Here is a 12,169-nt window from a genome sequence, read left to right as displayed (position 1 = left end):
TTACGAAGCATTTTACATAAGGAAAAGATCATATATTTTGCTTCTTAGGAAAGCTGGAATCCTGGGGAAGAAAGTGATTCTGGGAGTTTGGGTTGGGGAAGAAGTGCCATCCTTCTGGACATGGAGAAATCGATTATATGCTCTGATGCTTTTGGAGCGCCAATACGCTAGACAAACCCCCAAAAGACAAAAATTATTTCAAACAGTATGGGACGTTTATATTGAATCCCTTCCGCACCGGGCCAGAAGTCTGCTCTGGAACTCTTTCTAACCAGAGGATTGGGGAGGCAGAGTCAGGATGCTCCATTGCAAACAAATGAGAGGATCAAACATAAGAAAAATAAGAGACTGTAGCTGCTGAGGTGTCGGCTGGGTGAGGCCCCTTTTCCCCTCCCCCCCTTTTTTTTTTTTTTTGCATTAAGGGACACTAGTAGGAGTGGGGAAGGTAGGGGGGATGCAAGAACGAAGGTACTAAATATTGATGGCATGTCGTGTTCAGTGTGGCTACAATGATTACCAAGGTTTTTTTAAGTGACCTGTTTGTATTGTCAGATGAGCTACGAGACAAGATGTATTTTATGTGTGTGTCATCAATAAAAAAACAAAAACTGTTGAATCTTAAACATATAAATGTCATAAAATTACCCCCACTGTGAACAGTAACAACTGGCCCATCCAGCTTGCCCACCTATTCTGTCTACATTGCTAAACATACATTCCAGCTAGCAGTCGGTATCACTACCTTCAAGATCCTTCAGCTTACCCAGGTCAGAGAACATGGGCCTTTTTCATAGCCTAAACAGCATATGAATGCCACAGAAAGCGGCACAGCCATACGCTCAACCTGAATCCAAAAGACATATGGAGGGGCATAATTGAACGAAAACGCCTATCTCCATGGGCGTTTATCTCCGAGAACGAGTCAGTGAAGGGGCGGACCGAACCGTATTTTCGAAAAAAATAGACGCCCATGTTTTATTCAACAATGTGTGAGCTGGGCGTTTTTGTTTTTCAGCGATAATAGAAAATGAAAGCGCCCAGCTCAAAAACGAATAAATCCAAGACATTTATTCGTGGGAGGGGCCAGGATTCGTAGTGCACTGGTCCCCCTCACATGCCAGGACACCAACCGGGCACCCTAGGGGGCACTTTTACAAAAACAAATAAAAAGGTCAAAGAGCTCCCAGGTGCATAGCACCCTTCCCTTGTGTGTTGAGCCCCCCAAATCCCCCTCAAAACCCACTGCCCACAAGTCTACACCATTACTATAGCCCTAAGGGGTGAAGGGGGGCACCTACATGTGGGTACAGTGGGTTTGGGGGGGTTGGACGACTAATAAGCATTAAGCAGCACAATTGTAACAGGTAGGGGGGGATGGGCCTGGGTCCACCTGCCTGAAGTCCACTGCACCCCCTAACAACTCCTCCAGTGACCTACATACTGCTGCCAGGGAGCTGGGTATGACATTTGAGGGTGAAAATGAAAATGTGTGAAACATCATTTTTTTGTGGTGGGAGGGGGTTAGTGACCACTGGGGGAGTCAGGGGAGGTCATCCCCGATTCCCTCCAGTGGTCATCTGGTCATTTAGGGCACTTTTTGGGGCCTTATTCGTGAAAAAACAGGGTCCAGGAAAAGTGTCCTAAATTCTAGGTAAAAACGCATACTTTCTTCCCATTATCGGTGAAATGCGCCCATCTTTGTTCGGCAGATAACCACGCCCCAGTTCCGCCTTCGCCACACCTCTGACAAGCCCCCATAAACTTTGTCCGCATCCGCGACGGAGTGCAGTTGAAAACGCCCAAAATCGGCTTTCGATTATACCGCTTTATTCGTTTTTGTGAGATAAACGTCCATCTCCCGATTTAGGTCGGAACTTGGGCGTTTTTCTCGTTCGATTATAAGCTGGATAGTAACATAGTAGATGACGGCAGAAAAAGACCTGCACGGTCCATCTGCCCAACAAGATAACTCATATTTGCTCCTTTTTGTGTATACCCTACTTTGATTTGTACCTGTGCTCTTCAGGGCACAGATCGTATAAGTCTGCCCAGCACTATCCCCGCCTCCCAACCACCAGCCCCTCCTCCCAACCACCGGCTCTGTCACAGACCGTACAAGTCTGTCCAGCACTATCCCCGCCTCCCAACCACCAGTCCCGCTTCCCACCACCGGCACTGGCACAGACCGTATAAGTCTGCCCAGCACTATCCCCGCCTCCCAACCACCAGCCCCGCCTCCCGATCTTGACTAAGCTCCTGAGGATCCATTCCTTCGGCACAGGATTCCTTTATGCTTATCCCACGCATGTTACCGTTTTCATTTCCTCCACCACCCGCGGGAGGGCATTCCAAGCATCCACTATTCTCTCCGTGAAAAAATACTTCCTGACATTTTTCTTGAGTCTGCCCCCCTTCAATCTCATTTCATGTCCTCTCGTTCTACCATCTTCCCATCTCCGGAAAAGGTTCGTTTGCGGATTAATACCTTTCAAATATTTGAACGTCTGTATCATATCACCCCTGTTCTCCTTTCCTCCAGAGTATACATGTTTAGTTCAGCAAGTCTCTCCTCATACCTGAGCTGATGTGGGGTGCGAAGGTGCAGGAGTGTCGCCCTCTCCTAATACTTCACCCAACTCCGCCTACAAATCAAACAAAAAGTGAGCAGAAATCAAGCATGCAAATTTCTAATACTCCCATCCGCTAAGAGACCCCAAATCACCAGCAGGTCCTCATCTGCCTCTACATCCTCATCATCTTCCACGGTGTCCTCATCTAGATCCTTCATGCACAGAGCAGCCATTCTCTCGATGTGCTCCATGGGCAGTGGAGCTGCAAGTAGAAAAACAAGTCATTCAAGGATTTGTACATCTCATGAAAATGTGAGGCCCAAGGACCTATGTTGTTCCTTCCTGTTAACCTCCCAAATAATTATTACATCTAACAAGCCCTGCTAGGCCACTTGGTGAGATAAGCAAGAGAGAGTTTTCAAGATCCTGCCAGCTATGGCTCAGGCCCATCTTTCTATTGCTGGCTGCAAGTGGAAGGATAAAGACTCAGTACACAGCTGGGGTCAGAAATGCTGTGGAGCCAGCATTCACCACCCCAATAGGCCTGAAGAGGTTATAGCAAAGCAATAAATGTCAAAGCCTAATATGCAGCACCCAACCAAGGACCATGACTGGACTAGATTAAGTCAGGTGTTGATCTAAGTAGAAAATAAAATCATCTGCTAGTTGTGAATTAAGATTCCTGCCAATTCAAGAAGAGTTACCTTTCCCTCTGGGCTTCTCTCTCCCAGCTGATTTCTCTCCAGTCAGGGACAAGAGCTCTGCTTCCAGATCCCCATCACTCTCTACATCCTCATCATGGCTGCCCATCATCATTCCTTCTGGAGAGAAATCCAGGAGCAGACCCATCTATGGGAGAGCAGGAGACAAATCAGAGCCCATCTTTTCGAGTCCCAGAACATCCAGAGACAAAAGCTGCCCACGCAAGAAACATTAAGTCAGAGCCGTGTTATGCAGCTGGTACATCACAGCACAAGGTATTCAGCATACTTCAGCCTTCACACCTTCTTTAGCTTTACAGAGGGTATAGCTACAAGCTTTTGTTGTGCCCAGGCCTGCTGCAAGCACAGAAAGGCTGAGAAGTGACTACATAAGTACAAGAAGTCTGTGACGTCTTCTAGGACTCAAGAGTTGTCCTTCCTGTTCCTTTCTGCCTGCTGCTGTTTCCAAGGTCACTCCCAAGTGCAAAAGATCAGATCAAACAGCAGATACAGGAAGAGTTTCAATGAAACACAACCTCCCCACAGGATAGGAGAAAAGCACAAAACAAGCACTAGTAATAGAAGTGTCATAGCCAAGGAAAATGTGGATTTTACCTGATAATTTTCTTTCCATTATTCCCAACAGATCAATCCAGAAACTTGTAGGTTATGCCCATCTACCAGCAGGTGGAGATAAAGAAAACACCAGAGCTCTGCTACATAAGACCCTATGCAGCAGCCTCTATCCTACATAATAATTCTCACCTCCAACCTTCTAATGTGCCTGAGACCGTGCCTCCCTCAGAGGTGGTCTGCTAGGCAGGCAGGCACGCACTGGCCTCAGTGACAGCTGATTCCAAAGCAAGGGGAGGAGTGTTTCCCTACTCCTCCTCCTGCCTGGGAATCAGCTGTCAGTGCGCCGCTCCCTGCAGGGAGCAGGGCAACACAGACCCCCCCCCCTCGCCGCATCACCAACCCGCCCCCCCCACCCGACGAGCATGAACACCCCGTGTCCCCTCACGCACCTCCCACCAAGTTCCACACTCCGCCCTCCCTCCGATTTCAACACCTCCCCCGCGTTACGGCCCCCTGTACCCCCCCCTTCCCGCCGAAAACCGTCCCCCACCGCCGTGGAGTACCTGTGCTGATGGGAGACCCCAAGCCCCGTCAGCCGAAGTCCTGTGCTGGCCTTCGCGGCGTTGCTTCTTCAATGATTTTCTGTTCAAGTTCCTCTGTGTGCGTCTGACATCAGATGCACGCAGAGGAACCTCTACAGAAGATCATTGAGGAAGCAACACCGCAAAGGCCTGCACAGGACTTTGGCTGACGGGGGTTGGGGTCCCCCGGCGGCGGGGGACGGTTTTCGCCGAGAAGGGGGGTCGACAGGGTCGCGGAAGGGGGGTACAGGGGTCCGTAACACGGAGGGGGGGTGAAAACAGAGGGAGGGCAGAGTCTGGAACAGCGAGGGAGGGTGGGGGGTGGCCTTGCTAGCACCCGTTTCCTTCCCTTAAGAAACGGGCATTTTTTACTAGTTTTCAATAACAAAGCAGTAAAGATAGATGGAAGGAGAGAAATATACTGCCTCTCTGGAGAAAGAACTGAATAACCCAAACTCCGAACAGTGCGAACAACTTAGCCTACCCTGCAGTGAACACAGCAGCCAACACAGAGGCTCCGAAGGCAGAATTACCCCGAGCCAAAACATACAAGCGGTAATGCTTTGCCTTGAAAAAGTGTGAACTGAGGACCATGTAGCTGATCTACAAATCTCATCAATAGAAATACACTGAGATTTTTCAAAAGACATTAGTTCCACTCTTGTAGAGTGTGCTTTGAGATGCAAAGGCAGGGTCTTACCTGCCAACAAATAAGTGGAAGAGATGACTTTCTTAAGCCACCATGTAACAGTAGCTTTAGAAGCTTAGTTACCCTTATTGCAGTCAGCGAACAGTATGAAAAGATGATCAAATGCTGGAATTTATTGGTGACTTCCAAGTACTGGACAAGAATCCTGCACACATCCAGACAGTAAAGAGAATAAAATTCCTCTGGGTAATACTCCAGGCTGAAAGAGGGGAGGGAAATCGTCTGATTTAAATGAAATACTTAAGCAGTAAAGATGGAACCGTCCCAATCATTACTCCAGCCTCCATAAACCGGAGGAATAGGTCCCGACACAATAGCGCCTACAACTCCGACATGTACCAAAGCAATGGCCACTAGAAAAAACATTTTCTGTGTAAGATCCTTTAAGGAGGACTTATCCATGGGCTCAAACAGGACCCCCTCTAGAAGGCCTGCAACACCAGGTTAAGACTCCAAGATAGACAGACCGACTGCCTGGTGGACAATGGCACAAAAGGTTAACCCCTTGCAGAAACTGAACCATGTTCAAATGGGCCGCCAAAAAAGACTTCTGGAAAATAAGGTAAGGCTGCCACCTGAACTTTCATTCGAGGCCAAATCCTCAAGGCCACCCTACAAAAATGTCAGAATGTGAGACAAAGATGCCAACAATGGCACCACACCCATGGAAGAGCACCAGGCCTCAAAAGTTCTCCAAACTGTCCCATAAGCAACTGAAGTCGACCATTTCTTTGCCTGGAGTAACGTATTAAGTGGATAACCTTTCTTCCTCAATTTTGTGCTCTCAAGAGCCAGCCGTAAAACCAAATGGGGAGGAATCCTCCATAATCAGTGGACCCTACACCAGGAGACCTTCTGGTTCGACAGCTGAAGAGGGCTATTGACCTGCAACTGCATCAGTTCTGCATAGCACAGCCTTCTGTGTCACTCTGGCGCCACTAGAATTACTGGTCCCAGATGATGAGACACAAGAGAATCTGGCTGACCTTCGGCCACGGCAGGAAGAGAAAAAGGAGCAGGCTGGCCATGGCTGAAGAAAAGCATCTAAGGCCTTCATGCCACATTCCTTCTTCCTGCTGAAAAATCAGGTAAGGATAGACCCAGATGCTTTCTCACCGACGAAAGGCAGCAACCACTACCATCACCTTGGAGATGGTTTGTGGGGCTGTCACGAGCCCGAACAGTAAGGCTTGAAACAAAGTGCTTTCCCTTACTGGTCCCAGATGATGAGAGACAGAAGAGAATCTGGCTGACCTTCGGCCACGGCAGAAAGAGAAAAAGGAGCAGGCTGGCCAAGGCTGAAGAAGAGCATCTAAGGCCTTCACGCCACATTCCTTCTTCCTGCTGAAACATCAGGTAAGGATAGACCCAGATGCTTTCTCACCGAAGAAAGGCAGCAACCACTACCATCATCTTGGAGCTGGTTTGTGGGGCTGTCACGAGCCCAAACAGTAAGGCTTGAAACAAAGTGCTTTCCGAGCACAGAGAATTGCAAGAAACACTGATGAGGTGACCAAATCAAATATGCCTGACCATGAGAGCCTTGTTGACTTCCTTGAGGTCGAGCACAGGACGAAAAGAACTGCCCTTCTTTGGCACCACGAAACAGATAGAATAGCGGCCTTGCCCCACCTCTAGAGGCACTTCCTGCACAGTGCCCAAGCGCAGAGATCACTGAGGGTAGATTGAATAGAGGCTTTGAATAGAGACTCCAGATAACAATCTGCCAAAGGATGAGTATACACCAACTTATAACCGTCTCTGATCACCTCCAAGACCCACTGGTCTGATGTAATCTTAATCCACTCCTCTAGAAAGAGAGACAACCATGCCCTGCTGTCGAGCTCTGAGAAATGGACTGAGACCCCATCATTGGGAGGCACAGGTGGCTGGGGCCAACCAGGCATTGTACGTTGAAGCATGTCTGTCTCTCCAAAAGGACTGCTACTTCTGCTGGAATTGTGGCCTCTGAAAGGTGCCCAATCTTGTACCATCTTGCTTCCTGGAACTTGGACCGAGACAGAGGACAGAACTAAGCTTTTGGCTTATCTTCTAGCAGGCACTGGGCCTTTGGAATCTCCCAGATCTTTTACAAGCTTTTGCAAATCCTCCCCAAACAGGAGCTTGTTGTGAAAAGGAAGTGTCGCAAACCGAGACTTGAACACCGTGTCTGCATTCCAATGCCCAATCCAGAGCCGTGCTATAACTGCCAAAGAGAGTTCCTTAGCAGAAGCTCTCAGTTCACACAATATGTCTCCTAAATAGGCCAATCCCACCTCCAAGGATGACAGGGATTGAATTAACTCCTCAGTAGAGGAATTCTTTTGAACCCAACTTAAGCAAGCACGGGCCACGTAAGAGCCACAAACCGTGGCTTGCAGGCACAAAGCAGCCACTTCAAAGGATAGCTTTAAGGAGGACTCCAACTTCTTGTCCTGGCAGCAAACTTCGACCCAAGGAATGCTGTACAAAGAGACACAAGTCCCCGATGCTGCTTTCAAATTCCCACACCAGGAGCAGCGTTTAACTGTTCTGACAGAAGTGGCCATCAGAGCAAAGCACAGAAATACATGTTTAGAAGAGATGTTAGCAGAGGCAGAGCAATGAAAGGAAATTCAACCCCAACTGCTAAATAGCACTGCTGGCTCTTTTTAAAAGGGCCTCAGCCAGTGTCAGGCTTTCTTTGTTGTTCCCCCCCGCCCCCCCACCCAGAGGCAGGAGATGATCTCTATTTTAAACACAACAGCAGTGGAGGGGGGGGAAGGGGAGGGACCTGGCTCCACCAGGTGTACCCCAAGCCCACCGAGGATCCCAGCGTTCATCTGAACCTGTACAATAAGCCGGCAGCCAGAAGCAACCAAAAGCTACACAGGTTATGTTCATCCACCTGCTAGGTAGAGAGACTACTGAAAGTGAGGCTGCTGCACAGGGTCTCATGCATGGAGGTTTGATAACAGGAAATGGCATAAAACAGATCTCCACTCAAGGAGATTTTAATTCTCCCCAATGCTGCTGCCGCCATCTTCGTATACCTAACACAATGAAATTGATAGGGCGACAAGCTAGAGACTATTTTAAAGAACAAAATTACAGAGCATATTCAAAAGCATGGATTAATGAGACAAAGCCAGCATGGATTTAGTGAAGGGAAATCTTGCTTCACCAATCTATTATATTTCTTTGAAAGAGTGAACAAACATGTGGATAAAGGTGAGCCGGTTGATACTGTATATCTGGATTTTCATAAGGCGTTTCACAAAGTACCTCATGAAAGACTCCAGAGGAAATTGGAGAGTCATGGGATAGGAGGTAGTGTTCTATTGTGGATTAAAAACTGGTTAAAAGATAGAAAACAGAGAGTAGGGTTAAATGGTCAGTATTCTCAATGGAGAAGGGTAGTTAGTGGGGTTCCCTAGGGGTCTGTGCTGGGACCGCTGTTTTTTAACATATTTATCAATGACCTAGAGATGGGAGAAACTAGTGAGGTAATTGAATAACTTTGTGTCGTCAGCAAATTTAAAGTTGTTAAATTGCAGAAGGATTGTGAAAAATTACAAGAGGACCTTACGAGACTGGGCGCTTAAATGGCAGATGACGTTTAATGTGAGTAAGTGCAAAGTGATGCATGTGGGAAAGAGGAACCCGAGCTATAGCTACATCATGCAAGGTTCCACGTTAGGAGTCACCGACCAAGAAAGGGATCTAGGTGTCGTCGTTGATACGTTGAAACCTTCTGCTCAGTGTGCTGCTGCGGCTAAGAAAGCAAATAGAATGTTAGGTATTATTAGAACAGGCATGGAAAACAAAAATTAGGCCATTATAATGCCTTTGTATCGCTCCATGGTGTGACCGCACCTCGAATATTGTAATAAATTGGACTTGGAGAAAATCCACTATTTCTGGGATAAGCAGTATAAAATGTTTTGTACTTTTTGGGGATCTTGCCAGGTATTTGTGACCTGGATTGGCCACTGTTGGAAACAGGATGCTGGACTTGATGGACCTTTGGTCTGCCCAGTATGGCAATACTTATGTACTGGCTTCAGCCCAAATGTGCCAGATAGGCTCACACTGTCTCCTTTTATCAAACCTCCTTGGTCTTATGTTCCAGAACTCTGGTGTTCTATCTCCACCTGCTGGTAGATAGGTATAACCCGAAACTCTCTGGATTGATCTGCTTGACTAGTCTGTACTATGTGTGGTGAATGAAATAAATCTCCAGCATAAGACAGATTCACTTCTGTCACAATAAGGTTAAAACTATCCCATCTGAAGACACGACATGGAGAAAAGAGCAACAGCAAAAGCCAACAGTTAAGCAGGGCAGCCTGGATGGAAACAGATTCCTTAACTATCTACTCTGCTGCTACACCTTCTGCTTACATTCACCTCCAATTCTCCACCCCCCAAAACATATTCCCATCTTCTCTGTCCTTTCCTCTCCCTCCGCACCTTTAGTGTTCACTCTGGTGAATCCTCTTCTACTTCTATCCCTCTGCCTGTCGGCGTACCTCAGGGTTCTGTTCTTGGTCCCCTCCTCTTTTCTATCTACACTTCTTCCCTTGGTTCATTAATCTCATCCCATGGCTTTTCCTACCACCTCTATGCTGATGACTCCCAAATCTACCTTTCTACCCCTGATATCTCACCTTGCATCCAAACCAAAGTTTCAGCGTGCTTGTCTGACATTGCTGTCTGGATGTCTCAACGCCACCTGAAATTAAATATGACCAAAACCGAGCTTCTCATTTTCCCCCCCAAACCCACCTCCCCGCTCCCCCCGTTTTCTATTTCTGTTGATGGCTCTCTCATTCTCCCTGTCTCCTCAGCTCGAAACCTTGGGGTCATCTTTGACTCTTCTCTCTCCTTCTCTGCTCATATCCAGCAGATTGCCAAGACCTGTCCTTTCTTTCTTTACAACAGCCATAAAATCCGCCCCTTTCTTTCCGAGTACTCTACCAAAACCCTCATCCACACCCTTGTCACCTCTCATTTAGACTACTGCAATCTGCTTCTTGCTGGCCTCCCACTTAGTCACCTCTCCCCTCTCCAGTCGGTTCAAAACTCTGCTGCCCGTCTCGTCTTCCGCCAGGGTCGCTTTACTCATACTACCCCTCTCCTCAAGACCCTTCACTGGCTCCCTATCCGTTTTCGCATCCTGTTCAAACTTCTTCTACTAACCTATAAATGTACTCACTCTGCTGCTCCCCAGTATCTCTCCACACTCGTCCTTCCCTACACCCTTTCCCGTGCACTCCGCTCCATGGATAAATCCTTCTTATCTGTTCTTCTCCACTACTGCCAACTCCAGACTTCGCGCCTTCTGTCTCGCTGCACCCTACGCCTGGAATAAACTTCCTGAGCCCCTACGTCTTGCCCCATCCTTGGCCACCTTTAAATCTAGACTGAAAACCCACCTCTTTAACATTGCTTTTGACTCGTAACCACTCGCCTCCACCTACCCTCCTCTCTTCTTTCCCGTTCACATTAATTGATTTGATTACTTTATTTATTTTTTGTCTATTAGATTGTAAGCTCTTTGAGCAGGGACTGTCTTTCTTCTATGTTTGTGCAGCGCTGAGTACGCCTTGTAGCGCTATAGAAATGCTAAATAGTAGTAGTAGTAGTACTCCTCCCCCACGCCCAGATACTCTATTACAAGTATATCCACACCAACATCCCTAAATACATTCCCATCCCCTCACACAAATATATTCTGCACCTGAAAATACAATCTGATCCTCCCCTCCTTCTCAAATTTCAAGTTTATTAACAAGGTTGATATAACACCTAAGATAACCTGGATGTCACCCCACCCCACAAATGTATCCATACTTCTAACCCAAAATACATTCCCATCCCCTCCTGGCACAAATATATCCAGCATCCCTTCAGCCATACCTAAAAGCAGCTCCCCTGCAACAAATACATTCAGTACCCTCACTTCCCTCTATGGCGAGATACACCCTCGCAAATCCATTCAAAAATATGTTCTGCTCCCTCTACACTGCTACAAAACTATCCGCCCCACCCCCAAAATTTCCATTCTTTCCACCAACTAAAAAACATATATGCCCATTCCCAAAAATATATTCCCATCCTCCCCTCCACGCATCCCACTCCTCTAGCTCCATTTTCATCCTCCCACTCCTGCAAATACATTTCCATTCTTTCCACCCAGAAAAAACCCATATAGTCCCACTCACCAAAATGTATTCCCATCCTCTCTGCATCCCACCCCACAACCTCCATTTCCATCCTCCCACCCCAGCAAATACATTTCCATTCTTTCCACCCGGGAAAACAAAACATATATTCCCACTCCCCAAAATATATTCACATCCTCTAGCTCCATTTCCATCTTCCCACAACCTCTACCCCTCTTCTCTATTTCCACCCTCTCCGTTTCCATCTGACCTGCCGAGCCGCCCCTTGCACTTTGGGCCGCGGCTCCTCTTCTTTCTGTTCATGGTTCCAACGGTTCCATCGCTGGCGCACAGACCTGAGCCTCAGATCACCGTCACCACCACCCGCTTCCGGGTTTCTCGGGTCGCCACCAGTCAACAGGTCGCTGCTTTACGGCACATGCCAAAAAGACGCAAAGAGAAGACAGAATGCGCTTTACGGTTGTGACAGGGCCAGAACTAGGAGATTGGATAAGCTCCTTGGGCCCTGAATGAACTACAAATCCCGTCAGTCGCTGTGCACAATTCAGGTCCGCCCCTCCTCTCAGTCACGCCTCCCAATCTGACGTTTCCAAGAGCGTCCAGGAGTGTGGTAGCCGTGTTAGTCCACTCTTAAGGTTATCAATAGAAATCAAACAAAATAAAACATGGAAAAGAAAATAAGATGATACCTTTTTTATTGGACATAACTTAATACATTTCTTGATTAGCTTTCGAAGGTTGCCCTTCTTCCTCAGATCGGAAATAAGCAAATGTGCTAGCTGACAGTGTATATAAGTGAAAACATTCAAGCATTACTATGACAGTCTGACAGGGTGGGAGGATGGGGGTGGGTCGGAGGTATGCA

General features: G+C 47.5%; 1 protein-coding gene across 2 annotated transcripts in view; it reads right to left on the bottom strand.

Annotated features, from left to right (window-relative positions):
• CC2D1A (coiled-coil and C2 domain containing 1A) overlaps nucleotides 1-11,726 on the bottom strand; it is a 49,583-nt gene extending 37,857 nt beyond the window's left edge. Inside the window, exons 1-4 of one of the 2 annotated variants that reach the window (XM_030196897.1) lie at nucleotides 11,555-11,726; nucleotides 3,275-3,419; nucleotides 2,723-2,832; nucleotides 2,577-2,642 (exon numbers count right to left, since the gene is read on the bottom strand). In XM_030196897.1, the coding sequence (XP_030052757.1) occupies nucleotides 2,577-2,642; nucleotides 2,723-2,832; nucleotides 3,275-3,419 (321 nt within the window). In that variant the 5' untranslated portion in view covers nucleotides 11,555-11,726. The remainder of the gene's footprint in view (nucleotides 1-2,576; nucleotides 2,643-2,722; nucleotides 2,833-3,274; nucleotides 3,420-11,554) is intronic. The other variant, XM_030196898.1, reaches the window with a different exon arrangement.
• Between the last annotated feature and the right edge of the window lie 443 nt (nucleotides 11,727-12,169).

The sequence above is a fragment of the Microcaecilia unicolor genome, chromosome 3, assembly GCF_901765095.1.
Source record: "Microcaecilia unicolor chromosome 3, aMicUni1.1, whole genome shotgun sequence".
In the NCBI taxonomy this organism is placed as follows: Eukaryota; Metazoa; Chordata; class Amphibia; order Gymnophiona; family Siphonopidae; genus Microcaecilia; species Microcaecilia unicolor.
This window is presented reverse-complemented; position numbering and strand designations above follow the sequence as displayed.